Below are 14128 nucleotides of genomic sequence, written 5' to 3'. Positions count from 1 at the left end.
ACATTGCATGCTCAGATCATCTAGGTACACACTAAAAAAAAATTATGGTTCTGTCAGCTATAGATGCTGAGATATGCCACTTAGAAATATGCTCAGAGACCAAAATTTGCATTCTGAGAAAAATGAGAAACAGTCAGAGTGCTGTTTATTGAAGAAAAATTCCTAATAGCCTCCCGGAATGTAGTCTGATTGCTTGCTATCATTGAAGTGGCCCTTTTTCAGCATGCGCTGCACATTTTCTGCCGATTCGTGCTTTTGTGCACAGGCAGCTTTCCTTTGTCTTTCTCTTGCATGCGCTTGGTTGCCTGGGGGCTGGAGGTCAGGTTTGAGCTCTTTCAGAATGCATGCAGCACTTCTGTCATTTCCTGCATTAAACTTCATTACAGCCTCAGCCACAGCAGTCTGAACGGTAAAAAGTGAGGCGTGGTGCTCCTTTCGGGCAAGTGCCCATATCATTTGAGTGTAAGGATTCATTATTATTCTGAGTTTTGCCTCATTGGACGCGCTCAAGAAGCCCCTTGTTAGAAAGTCTTTCGTATACAGGCAGCAAAGCATTGCAGACATGAGGAGGCAGGTTGTGTCGGTGACGTGGCATGGCGTCACCTCGGGCCTCTGCAGCATTCTGTCTGCACCAAGACTCGGGGCCTGTTGGACAGAAGCTGTGGTTGGCGGTGATGTCATTAGAAGTGACATGATGATAGGTGGCCGTCACAGCCCTATGTGTGGCCTCCACATCACCAATGTGTGATTTCAGAGCCCATGCATAGTATGAACTTAAATTAGGAATTAAATCTGCCGTAAGTTTTCCTTTCCCACCAAGGGATTCTCCATTAGAACCTCTCTGTTTTGAGACCACATTGCGCAGAGCGGTTCCCATGCGCTTCTGCACATGATTTATGCAGTCTTCTTTGGTAATTGGAATGTACCCATAGACTTCTTGCAAAGCAAGGAAAGTGCAGCTGTTCCCATCGGACAGTATGGTTGTGTACCGGACTTTGTGCAGTTCTAGAGACCGTTTGCACGCGGCGCAAAAATTACTGAGCACGATGTAATCGAGCACAAGTCCAGTAAAGAGCTCGATAACTGTCCCGATTCCAATGTGCGAGGAATGCCCGCGTGTCATCCACGAGCCGTCAAATGAGACTGCGATGTTACCTGGGTGTCCGAGATTTAGCTCCGAGTACACCTCCCGAACGCATCGTGCGCAGTCAGCTGTCGTCCTCAGGGCTGCACGATCCCCCGCGGGCGTCAACTTTTCTTTGACGTACTTTTGCCTCGTTTTCGTGTGCAAACCCCTATGAGATATATTCATTGCCGAGAATAATCATTTAGTGCAGCACGATGATTTCCGGTTGCTTGCATGGCACGCGCGGCAAGAATGTTCACAACGAACGGATTCTTTTTTTGACCGCCAATCACACGCGGCGAACTCCATTCGGAGGAAACGTCGCCGCAATTTACACACGAAAGCGTCAATTTCACAGCAAGGCCGTACTCGTCACATTTGCCGATGTTCACATTACCGCAGGACACTTTGCACTTCACACACGCTGTAGCGCATTCACAGACTCCAAACTAAATCGTGAAGGTTGCGTCAGTCGCGTCGCCGAGCGGTTCGGCAGTGGTAGTCGGCAGAGTCTGCGGTTGCTCCGAAGAAAGCAGCTTTGCGCTCCGTTGCAGGAGTCGATGCCATCTGCTGCAGTTTCCCATGCGCTTTCTTTGTAATTGCTGCTATCTCGGAAGGTTGCAGCATCGGGGTGTCTCCCCGAACGCGACCGCTGTCCGATGTTCCAATGTCCGCGGTCACCGTTAGGCCTAGGCCTAACACGGTCTCCACATCGCACTGCGGTTCAGATGGGATGCTTGCGGTTTCCGCAGAGCTTTTCTTGAAGTTGTCAGTCAGCGTCTTCTTCCTCTTTTTTCCGAACTTGCGCGCCGTGCGGAACTTAGGTGCTGACATTGCTGCAAAGCGCACTAAGAACGATACACAAAGTGGCTCCCACTTGAGCTCACGGCCGGCCACGAACGCGCCAAGCAGACGACGGGAAGCTTGTCAGCCAATCGAATGACACGTTTTAGTCACGTGCGCCGACTAGTGAATAGCAGCGCACGTTGTGACTTTTTCTTGGCACCTTTTTTTCCCGCAACCAATAAGCGTAAATGCATAGCAATGGCGCGAAATTGAACACGAAAAGCTGCTCTTTCGAATGAGACCAAGATGGCGGCGATCACTGCCGGAGAATGACTGCTACGTGTTGCGGAAAGACCGTGGTTTTCACGTCAAAATCTTTCCCAAGTGTGCGCGGGCGGATCTGCGTTTTTTAATCGTATTACTGTCGAAGTATTGACTCCGGAGTTCTGGAATTTCACAGACTAGTAGAAAAACAGCTGCAGATTTCAAAAATTCTATTCCTGAAAAATCGATTTTTTTCACCCCCAGAAGCCGTCTCCCCCCTTAATTCCGAACCTTTGATCGTTATAAGTGGTATATCGTTATATCTGGTATCGTTAAGTGGATTATTTTGTAACAAAGTTAAGTTTGGCACAGCTTCAATGTAACGAAATTTAATTGCTGGCTCAAGACTACCCTGATGAAATTGACCACGTGTTCAGGCGGCTGAGAGAGCATGTACCAAAACACACATTGATGCATTCACACAGAAGTGGGCATCATGTAGCCGGCAGGGGTAGACCGCATAAGCAGGCGGAAATTGAGTGATCACGGCAGTGAGTGTGCCACGAGTCGCGTGCCATTTAGGCTAATATGGGTGATCCTGGCACGAGCATGAATGCTTACAGCCAGGCCACCACAATTGTCAATACTGAAAATTTTTTCTTTTCATTTCTGTTTTCTGCCTGTGCTTTTGCTATTAAAAGAGTTGCCCCTGGTGTTCCACCAAGATTGGCGTAAACAGGATGACCTGCTTTCCCTCTGCGCTTTTACTGTAGCACTGCTGAATCTGCGAGGGATGCGACATTTTTAATGGAGCGTTGGATGTGCGTGTGTAAAGGGGCAGTGTTGCAGCCCCTCCCGAAGCACGGTGTGAGGTCTGGCTGGTCCATGGCTTGACCCCCGGCCTGTGCATCTGCGGGAGCACATTGAGGAACCTGCTAGTGTAGGGAGGCAACTGCACACCTTGGTGGCCTCCCAAGGGAAATGCAGGCACAAGTGGTGTTGGGAGCAGGGCAGTTTTGGCAGCTGCTCGCAGTGTGCTGTTGTAGAATGTGTCTCCGTATTCATAAGTTAAAGCAACAAGGGCTTACAGAGAAAATTTTCAAGGTGATCTTACCTATATTTACCATTTTGCTTAATTTTCTTACTTTTTTCTTTAAATTGATGCACCGCAAGAAGGGGGGGGGGGGGGTGCACAAATTGCACTCTGATTTTGGGAACGTGTCTGAAAAACTACAAAAACTACGCGTAAGTGAAAACCAAAGTGCCAGTGCACCAAATTTGCATTTAACCTAACTGTGCAAAATTGTCCATCATTTTTTGCCTTTGTTAGTGTTAGCAAAAAATTGCAAATACCGATGCTGCTAGACTGCCTCAAGGCACACCCCTCTCATATTCTGGGACCCTGTGTACGAGTAGTGGTAGAACCTCCCACGACCAGATTGGTGTTTCACTGGTGAGAATAAGCGTAATTGTAATGTCCCAGCTTGCAAATGTTTTAAAACACTGCAGCTAAGTGAATGCATAAAACATATGGAGGCCTACGCCTTCAGGCATACCAGCATTCGTATTTTCAAGCTAATCTGCAGGCTGCTAAAATGCGATCGCACCATGCAAGGGTCAAGTTTCTTCTTACATTGATGTCTGGTCTGCCTATGGAAAAGGGGTAGGGTGGCAGCGCCACTATTGTGCTGCAGCAACAGGAAACGCCCAGTGCGCAGGCTGTACTAATGCACGTAGCTGCCGCTCCAGCCCAGCCATGACTGAGCGAAAATTGTGGCTAGAGGTCGTGAACATCAAGTGCCTCACTGCATCCACTCTGAGTCCCAATGCAAGCACTTCGATTTGTACTGCTCTTTTTTTTTCTCAAACACTTGCCGAGGTTCCGAGAGGAGCGAAGGCACACTACTTGTGCAGAATTGGCTGCTCTGTGTGGAACGGAGTACAGTGTGTTGGTTCTTACTGTTGTCTCTTCCTCCTCACAGAGTCCAGCTGAGTCCCTTTGGCGAAGAGAACGCGACAGAGACAGCAGACAAGAGTGGCGACGAAACGGCAGCTGGGGAGAATGCAGCGGACACAAGGCAAGTCCTCTCTCTCACACCGGGGAAAGAGGTGTCATGGGTATCTAGGCTCGGGAAATTGTTAAGAGAAAATAATTGATTTGTTGCGAAAGGATGGAGGTGGCCACGCATGACAAAAATAGTGGAGGGCGTTTTCTAACAGGGCACATACAGTTTGTAACGTCTTCTATGGCATGCAACGGTTTTTTGTGGTTGTTAGTTTCACTGACAGAAAAAAAGGGGGGGGGGGGGGTGCTGTTCGGAGAAACCAACTTTTCCGATAAGTGACACTCATTTGTATGAAACTCCGTTAACAGCACTAGTTGCTCCTTTTCATTGCTGCAGTGGGATTGCAATAGAATCCCAATTAGGCGAATGTCATGGGATCACAGAGATGTTTGTATAATCCAAAGCAAACAGAATTTGTCAGCAGAAGCACATGACACGCAGTTGTGCAGATTTGTTTATGGCTGACGGGATTTATTACACTGCTGGTGGGGCTACTGTAAACATGATTTGCAAGCCTTAGTGTTTGCGGTGTGTGGCTGCGACTCACGTTCTTATCATCCATAGTGGCAAGCACGGAAGGGCATCCATAACGGCCAAAATTCTGCACACCTATTCAAGGGAGTCTGGCCGGGGAATTCTCAATTCATATCAACTGTCACAGAGTGTTGGCTGGCTAGTTTGCTATCGAGTGAGTGCAGTTAATGAATGCAAAGCAAGAATGAGTGGCATTCATTTCCTGATGTAGCCTTGTTGTGGTGGTGGTTTCATCCAGACTGTATAAACTGGTCCCTGGGCTCCACAGGCCTCTCTGGATGGTCTTGTGGGGTGTGTTTCCCAGTGTGGTCCAGACATAACTGCAGGCACATAGTACCCCAGTGCTTTCTGCACTGGTGGTCTCCTCGCTTGCTACACGGAGGATCGGCTCAATGCTGCCACTCTGCAGCTGTGGCACTGGACGACCAGTGTGCTGGCTCCTTTAGTTTGCGGGGGAAGTCACAATTATTAAATCTTCTGGAGCTCATTTGCTGATTATATATACCGTATATACAGTCAGACCTGGATGTAACAAAATAGGAAAAAGTGCAGGGATATTTTGTTGCATCTAGGTTGTCGTTATATGCAGGACCGTGCAAAACCCAAGCCAAAGTAAGAAATAAATGTAGGTGTAATCACTTTGAGAATGTTTGCAGACAACCCCATCACTAGAAGTCACAAACTTTGAGAAACTCTTGCTTTCACGTTCGTAGTTCAACTCGCCACCACCTACCTCTTATCTACCACGGTTTGCGCAGGGCCGCTACGAGAGGGGTGGGTAGAGTGAGGGGAGGCAGGGGCACAGTGACCGAGCTAGAAGAGAGCATGCGTGGTCATGGCACTGCCAACAGACCGGTGGCGGAGGCTTCTTCCAACATGTTACCTCTCTTGGACTGCCCGCTGCTCTTGCTGCCCTAGGCCATGCGTCGCCGACGTTCTCTGCCATCCCCGACTATTCCGCGCTCTCGACGCCTGAGGCGCAATCACGCGAGCAACTGCGTAGCATCGATGGATGTGCAGTGTCTTTTTTGCTGTGTCCTGTACAGTGTTGTGCCTGCCTCCCTGCAGCAAGGACAGCAGTGGTGCGGCGGGCGAGGAGGGGGCAGCTGGAGAGAACGCTGCCGCTGATGACGCGCGGGAGATGACCCTGGATGAGTACAAACGAGAGCAGGAACAGAAGCGATCACGTGCCAGCTTCAACATCCGCAAGCCTGGTGAAGGTGGCGAGGAGAAAGCCGAGTGGAAGAAGATGTATGTCCTCAAGAAGAAGGTCACCGACGAGGAGGGGGAGGAGGAGGAGGAGGAAGAGAGCGAGGTGAGGCAGGGGCTTTCTGGTCACTGCTGAGGCCGAGACTAGCATGATCAAGATGAGTTTTAGAATACGGTGATGCCATCAGTAAGGCGGATAAGGGAATGGCAGGGCTCAGTTTACAGAGCACAAATGTCCCTTGAATCTAATAAAATAGCATGGCCCCCTTAACGCTGTCGTCTAGAGTCTGGCTGCGTTTGTCTGCCTGCTGTTTTTCATGCTGAGCGATCATGAATTGCAAAGTATAAGTCAAACGTGCAGAAACATATTCTATAAATGGTGTGCAGTTCTTTCGTTGTGTTCAGGGTGGCTTGTATTTCTAAAAGGATCAGTGGCACGGTATTTTGCTTGTGTGTAGGATGAAACCTGCGACAGTAGGTGTGCTGCAATTGCAGGATTTTTTATCAGATGTTTTTCCTTTTTTTTACTTGTTCACAAACTCCTGCATTTGCCAGTGTTTGTGCAGCTATGTGTAGTTGCAACACCATCTGGTACTGAGCTTTCAAACTTGTAGATTGGGATTGAATCTCGGAACTTCAGTTTTGATTGGAAGTGCCCGTGTAATAGCAGTTGTCAGTTCCAGCTACCTGCACGAGTTGAAAGGAGTCGGCTGTGTGTAGACAGACATTCTTCTTTCAGAGAGGGTGTCGGTTCACAAGGGGCAGTATGGTCCTGTATGTTGCAGCATGGCTGACGGGGGTTTCTGTGCATCCTTGGTTGTGCAGAGCAGTTCTGGTTTTCGGCCAGACATGAGCTTGCAGGCACATAGTGCCCCAGTGGCCTCTTCCTGTGGCACTGGCGGTCTCCTCGCTTGCCGCAGGCCTAGTGTGGTGTCAGTGGGAACATTGTGGCCAGTCACAGTTGTGTGAAGTGTTAGTCTGTCACTTGGTCACAGAGTGAACCAGCGGGCAAGTGGTCTGTCTGTAAGCTTGACGCAGAGGCATTTTCGAACCTTCAAGTCGGGCGGTACTCCTTGCAGGGGCTGCAGCTTCAGTAGAGAGGGATCTTCCATTCTGTGGTGCTAAACAGAGTTGTGCCTTTTGAGCATGTGCCAAGGGTGACATTCCAATTCCTTCTCTGTGGCAGGAAGAGGACGAGTACATGCGCCGTGGCCGCCAGCGCCAGGTGGTGGACATCGAGATCAACTTCGCCGACCAGCGGCGGGGCCGTGGCGGTCGCGGCGGCCGAGGCATAGGCCGCGGCGGACCCGGTCGAGGCGGTGGGTTCGGCGGGCCGCGCGGCCCTCCGCGCGAAGGTGGCCAGTCTGGAGACCGGCCCGCCCGTGGCGGCGGCTATGGATCCCGTGGTGGTGGTGGTGGTGGCGCTGAGCCGCCCAAGCAGTCGGCGCCAAAGGTGGACGACTGGAACGACTTCCCTTCACTCGTGGCCGCCTAAGCGATGACGGTGGTGCTGCCGCCGCCAGTTGCTGTTGCCTGCGTGGCCGCTGGAGTCTTCTGGTTTTTCGTTTCTTCCGTGTGGCTACTACCGGGTTCCCCCCTCCCCCGCCTTGTTTTGGAGTGTGTTGTGTGCTGAGAGACAGATTCTTCCTGTACCCCTCTTTGCTTGGCCTACTCGACCGCCCACCACCAACACCGTCGCCGCCAACCGGAGAGGAAGGGACATGGTGTGACAGTAAGCGCGGCCTCGTTGCTTCCCCCCGGAGGACACTGGACACGTGTGCGAGTGAGAGGCAGATCGGTTGCCACAGGTGTGCCCCCCCCCCTCTCTCTTGCATCACCATCCCTTCTTTCCTTTAGGCCCTCTTTGCCCATCGTGTGGCTCCCTCGTACATCCATTTGCTTCCTTATCCCCCCCTCTTCCCTTGTTTTTTGTTCGTTTTTTTTTTGCATTCATGTGGCCTCGTCTGTTATGTGCGTGCATCTGGTAAACGACTCTGCCTGATCGCAGCACTCGCACAAATTTTTGTCTGAGCTCACAGAGCCGGTTGCACGCACCAAGAGCCACTGGGCCTCTTGTACCCCCCTGTTACGACTACAGTTTCAGTCATACCTTTCGTTTTCCTTGTGGGAGTGGTTGTCTGGTGTGGAGCACTTCCCCTACAGCTTGCTGCTGCTGTTTTAGCAGTGTTTTGCCCCCTCATTTTCAATTTTTTTTTTTCCTGTTGTGGTTGTGCAGAGTGGCTGTGTGTGTGTGTGTGTGTGTGTGTGTGTGTGTGTGTGTGTGTGTGTGTGTGTGTGTGTGTGTGTGTGTGTGTGTGTGTGTGTGTGCGCATTTCACTTGAGCGTGAGCGTTGGGTGGCTTGCCCATTGTGCTACAGATCGTGTCGTTGCCTTGTTACTCTTCGTTTTTTGGGGGGTTTTGACAGAGGCGCACCTGCTAGTTGTCTTTTCCTTGTCATCAGCCACCTCTCCTGTGTAGCTGTACAAGTTTTTGAACTCTTTTTTGTAGATTTTTGGCACATCGGGTTTGCCCTAAGTTAATTGTGCTGTGAAAGGCTCTCGTGCTGTGTTGAAATTGTGTCGATGGCTGTTTCATGGTGCATTCTGCACCTCGCATCAAATTTCTTGCTTGCACTTGTTTGTTGGTTAATGTAGTGGCTCATCACGAACATTGGTCTGCCACTGCCTTGCAGCAGTCTCCTGAAGTGTGGAATATGCGTAATAGGTGCAGGAATCCACCGGTAATACTATTGGCCGTGCATCAAGCCCAAACGGCACAGTGGTGTGGTCTGATGTGTACTGTGAGAGGTTGGCGCACCACGACGGTTTCCAGCGAATGAATCGGGAGTGGATGGATTGAGCAGCCCACTGACAGCTGATTTTGCATATGTGTATTTGCATTTGGCAAAGCATGGATCTCGGTTGCTCGATCCACCTGCCTCTATTCATCCTCTGGTGTTCACTAGAATGCCTCTTCTGCTTTAGTGTGACCTATCCTGCCTGTTTAGTCGGTCTGTCCCACAACCTCCTGTGGCAAATTGCTCCTCTTTCTCATTTTGGCGGTTTGGGTGCAGGGCTCCGCATGTCTGGCCACCCATCTCAAGAGACCACCGAGAATTGTTCCCCGAAAGCAGGTGTAGTGATTGGAATAGCGGGGTCCTGTTTCACCACCCTGTGCGTTCACTTTAAAACAATGCCTGTGTTGTGCTGCTGGCTGTGGCGTGTGACGCCAATACATATGGACTTCTCTTCACACTGGTTGTGTGCGTGCGTGTTGTGAGTGGCAGGCGAATTATAACATGCTGTCTGGCTTGCAGTTTTCACTGCGAGGGCCAATCATGGAGCAGTCAGACGTGCTGCATTGCTGTTAAATGGCTGGCATGTGTTCGTTTGATGCATTCTGCTTTTCATACTGCGAGCTTTTTCTCTTTTCTTTTCCTCTCCTTGCGTGCCTCTCGTGCTTTTTTTGCATGTGAGGTGTCCGGGTCGTCATGCGCCTCCAGCTTTGAGACTTTGTTTTGCCTTAGAGCGTCTTGTAAATGCCACACGTGTAGCAAGCGAGGCCCCTTCCTACCTCGGGCCATGTGGGGAGGGAGCTGGTGAGGAATTAATGTAAACATACCTATGCGCCCACGCATAAAAAAATGATTGCACGTGTGTTTTTTTGGCACGACGTGAGGAATGAGCCATGGCAACGTGAAAAAGGGAAAACAAAGGCATGGCGTGTGCGTGATGTCTTTCTGGTTGCCATGTAGCCTTGTATTTTTGTGGGGGTGCTTGAGGGGTTTTTTTCTCGCTCCCCAACAGGGTTGCAAACTGTGGGGGAGTAATGTCGTTAAATAAACGTCATAGACAGTTACACAAGTGCTGCCATTGTAATAATCTTTCTGTGTTGTGGAAGTTGTGGGAACAGGCCATGCAAGGCCTGTAGTTAATTGCTGCTCCGATGCAACCATGAGCAGAGTCTGTAACAGGTTGCTGGTGGTTCTGAAGGTGGATGCACTCAACTGCGTGGCGAGTGCTGCTCTGTCCTTAGGGTGCAGAGCAATCCTTTTGTGTAGTGCTAATGAGGTTCTCATGACCACACATGCGCCTGCCACACATAGATGGGTTATGTCGTCACATCTTACTGCAGGCCAGACGCACCTTCAAAGCAAGCTAGTGTGTACAAGCCATCGTAATAAAATTAAGAAAGGGGTCCACTGCAGCTGTGAACACTGGTGGTATCTGTTCCCGAGTCGCATATATGTGTCATCTTAATAGTGGGTTGGTAGGTTTTGTGGAGCAGCAGCTGTTAATGAGTTTCACGATGCTTTGACCAGTGTGGAAAGTGTTCGCGCAGAAATGAAACACTGCGAACAAAAGTGCAGGCTCTTGTGCAGTAGTGTCTAGAGGTATCTGGCAAGTATTGGTGCAAAGCTGAAGCATGATGCAACAGTGCATTGTGGAGGGTCACGTGTGAGCGCTTGCCGCAAGCTGGTAGCGCACATGTAGGTCGATGAATAGGAGTTCTTGTGCACTGTGTCGCCGGCAAAAATACAGCATGTGTCCAGACTAGAGATGTACAATTTTAGTTGCATGTTTTCTTCTGTAATGACACATTAGAACACGTGGTTTCGGCTACAACTCAGGAAAATATCAGTTGTATATAACTCTTTCTGTTTCATCAACTGTGCGATGTGTGTGTTGTGTGCAAGACAAAAAATTCTTAAAGGGCCCCCGAAGCACATTTTCAGTGCATTGCTTTGCCTGTTGGTTGCATAGAATGAGTTATAGTGATGCTACAGTTGAATCCCGCCACAACGAAATCGGCGGGGCGTACGAAAAATTTCGCTGTCGCGGAATTTCGTTGTCGAGAAATTATAGCCCGAGTCGGCTGATCCCGGGCTGGCGTTGCATACGACTGTTCTTACGTCGCCGCGCACGTGAAAGTGCGTGGCGCGAAACGACTGCACCATGTGTCTGCGCATAGGCGACTTGGTGTAGAGAGAGGAACTCGAGTGAGACAGAGAGGGAAGCATCGTGCCTGCATGCTCTGCCGAAGCGCGATTGGTGGCCCCGAGAGGGACCGTTGAAAAAAAAAAAGCTGCCAAAGGAGCTTTGAGAGAAGAGGAGGAGGAGAGGCGGCGTTGCGAAAAAAAAAATTATTTCCAGAAGTCCGTAAGCTTTGTCTGCTTGCGTTTTGCTGCCAGCAGCGGTGTCACGCGACTCTCACACTCTGTTATGAGAGCCATCGCAACGTCGTCGTCGTGAGAGCCCAGAAACTTCCTGATAAGATCGAAGGCATCCAACACCTGCGACGAGGTTGCCAAGGCGGATGAATCCTGGGCGGAGTCGTCTTCAGCTTCGGACGGCGGCTCTTCTGGCTCGCGAACACTTTTAATTAGTATGTCCTCATCACTGAGCTCCTCGTAAACAAGCACATCCGCATCAGCGTTGAGGAAATCGTCCAGCTCGATATCACCGGGGATGTTTCCTGCATCCTGGAGGGATTTCCAGGCCGTACTGATCCCCGGAGTCGACGATGATGGAGCGTCATCCTCCACGGCTGCAGCTGTGCTGGTCGCCTCCTGGTCAGCAAACCCGGCGTGCTTGAAGCAGTTGTTGATCAAGGTGGACCGCGTCACGTTCCACGCAGCAGCTATAATCTGCAGAGCCATGAAGAGGTCCACCTTCGTCTCCCTGCCCGTCTCGATATTCAAAAGAATACGCTGAATCAGCCTCTCCCGATAAGCACACTTCACGCTTCTGATAATGCCTTGATCCAGCGGCTGAATGATCGAAGTGCAGTTAGGCGGGAAGAATCTCACCTCAACGCTTGACAACTTGACGTCGTCGATGCGGTGGGCAGAACAATTGTCCAAGAGCAAACAAACCTTTCGGTTCTGCCTGCTCATGTCGCGGTCAAGTGCCGTAAGCCAGTCCGCAAATATGGCACGGGTCATCCACGACCGCCCGTTAGCGACGTACTTGACGGGAAGGCTTCTGTTTCCCTTGAAGCAGCGTGGTTTAGCACTTTTCCCAATAACTAACGGGGGACGCCTGTCCGACCCATCCATATTCGTGCACAGCAGCACTGTCACTCTTTTCTTGCTGTGCTTGCCACCCTGGCAACGCTGCCCTTTAAAATCCAGTGTCCTCGCTGGCAGCATCTCGTAAAAGAGGCCCGTCTCGTCCGCGTTATAAATATCGGACGGCACGTAGCCGCTCATGATATCAGCCACGTTGTCCACCACCCATTCTGAGGCGCCGCCAGTGTCCGCGGAACTTGCTTCCCCGCACAAAACTTTCCCGACGACGTTGTGCCTCACTTTGAAGCGATTGAGCCAACCTGTGCTGGCCTTAAAGTCATCCAGGCCTAGCAAACAGGCATAATTGAGGGCCTTCTGCTGAACAATGCTGCCGCTAAGCGGGATGTTCTTGGCTCGCGTTTCGACAAACCAGGTGTAGACAGCCTTATCGAGCTCTTCGTAAGTTGGCTGCGTCACCTTCTTGTGTTGAGCTGAAGTGCCCGACGCAAGTGCCTTGCCGATGCTTTCTTTGCTCTTGAGTATCGTTGATAACGAACTCGGCGCGATGCCAAAATCTGCCGCAATAATCGACTTCTTTTTCCCGCTTTCTGCTTCGGCGATAATACGCGCTTTTTCTTCTAGCGAAAGAAATTTACGCTTCTTCGCTGGCGGCGACATCCTAGGCATTCAGCAGAGCAGAGACGCGACGAGACCACGCTAAACGCTGCACACACAAAGGAAGAAATGGTGAAGCGGAGTGGGCTTCTTCCTGCACTCTCGCGTTTTCCTTTTTTTTTTTTTTTCGCCGACAGGACACGAAGCTCCGCCCACCGATGGCTCCGCCCACCGGTCCACACAGACTGCCTGAAACGCGCTCGGTGCCTAGCAGACGACGCGGCCACGGAGGACGCGGCCGAAGACGCTAGCAGATGGCGTGCGCTGGCGCATTTTACACGCGCTTTCGAGGAGCCCCTCTTCGCTTGGAGGCCGCGAACGCTTACCAGCCAACACCGCTAGCAAGTGATCATGACGCGCTTTCGTGCTTGACAGGAAACCGCGAGCACCATGACAGCGAGCTACATCAATCGAAGAAGCCCAGCAAAGAGCCAATGAGCGGGGCGTGACGTCACTTCAAAAATCACGTGGGCATCTGGAGAAAAAAAAAAAAGCACACGAGGGTGTGCGCGAGGAGGATGTGCGATTGAGTGTGCGTACCCCCCCCCCCCCCCCCCCCCCAACAGTCTGCGACGCAAAAAAAATTAACGGCGGGAACGGGAAAGTCGCTCTTCAGCACTCAACTTCTGAAGAAAGACAAGACGGAGGGGCCACTCACCCGCGAAAATTCGCAAAAAAAATTCGTAGAAGCGAACACGTGCTCGCAAAGTACTTCGTTTTTGAGGAAATTTTAATACATTAAGTCCTATGGGGGTTTCACGGGGAATGCAAATTACTTCGTTGTGGTGAAAATTTCGTTGAAGCGGCGTTCGTTGTACCGGGATTCAACTGTATTAGCATCGGTCGTACCGCGTATACTGTGGTCTTTAATATTTTAATTAGCTCGCAAAAATATTCGTGGCGCTGACGGTGCCACCATACAGTGGCGGTTTTTAGCAGCGTACCGTATTTACACAATTGTAAGTCGACCCTTTTTTTGAAATTTAAAATTCCGAAGTGGGGGGGTCGACTTACAATCGAAATGAAACCTTGAACTGCCAATAAAAGCAAGAAAAACAATATCAGGGACGCTACTGCGATATTAGAAGTTTGTTTGCTCTACGGCTCCAAGCGTAGCATTCAGGTATTCCGCGGGCTTTTTGGCCAGGATTTTTTATTTTTACTGCGCATACCGTTACCCACCGCGATGGTTCAGTGCTACTGAATAGGATACCCAGGTTAGAACCCGACCACGGCGGCAGCATTTCGATGGAAGCGAAACGCAAAGGCGCCCGTGTGCTGTGCGTGGTCAGTACAGCAGGTTAAAGCCCCCAGGTGGTCGAAATTATTCGGGAGCCCTTCACTACGGCACCTCGTTCTTCCTTTCTTCTTTCACTCCCTCCTTTATCTCTTCTCTCACAACTGTGTTACCGCCGATATTGGAGACAGATACTGCGCCACTTCCTTTCCCCCAAAAC

General features: G+C 50.6%; 1 protein-coding gene across 2 annotated transcripts in view; it reads left to right on the top strand.

Moving 5' to 3' along the window:
- Positions 1 to 10200, top strand: part of LOC144110533 (intracellular hyaluronan-binding protein 4.S-like) — a 50068-nt gene extending 39868 nt beyond the window's left edge. For both annotated transcript variants that reach the window (XM_077643533.1, XM_077643532.1), the window contains exons 5-7: positions 4159 to 4254; positions 5845 to 6091; positions 7172 to 10200. In XM_077643533.1, coding sequence (XP_077499659.1) covers positions 4159 to 4254; positions 5845 to 6091; positions 7172 to 7480 — 652 coding nt within the window. In that variant the 3' untranslated portion in view covers positions 7481 to 10200. The remainder of the gene's footprint in view (positions 1 to 4158; positions 4255 to 5844; positions 6092 to 7171) is intronic.
- Positions 10201 to 14128: the final 3928 nt, after the last annotated feature.

Source organism: Amblyomma americanum, chromosome 11, assembly GCF_052857255.1.
Source record: "Amblyomma americanum isolate KBUSLIRL-KWMA chromosome 11, ASM5285725v1, whole genome shotgun sequence".
In the NCBI taxonomy this organism is placed as follows: domain Eukaryota; kingdom Metazoa; phylum Arthropoda; class Arachnida; order Ixodida; family Ixodidae; genus Amblyomma; species Amblyomma americanum.
The sequence above is the reverse complement of the archived record's forward strand: the minus strand, read 5'-3'. Positions and strand labels throughout refer to the sequence as shown.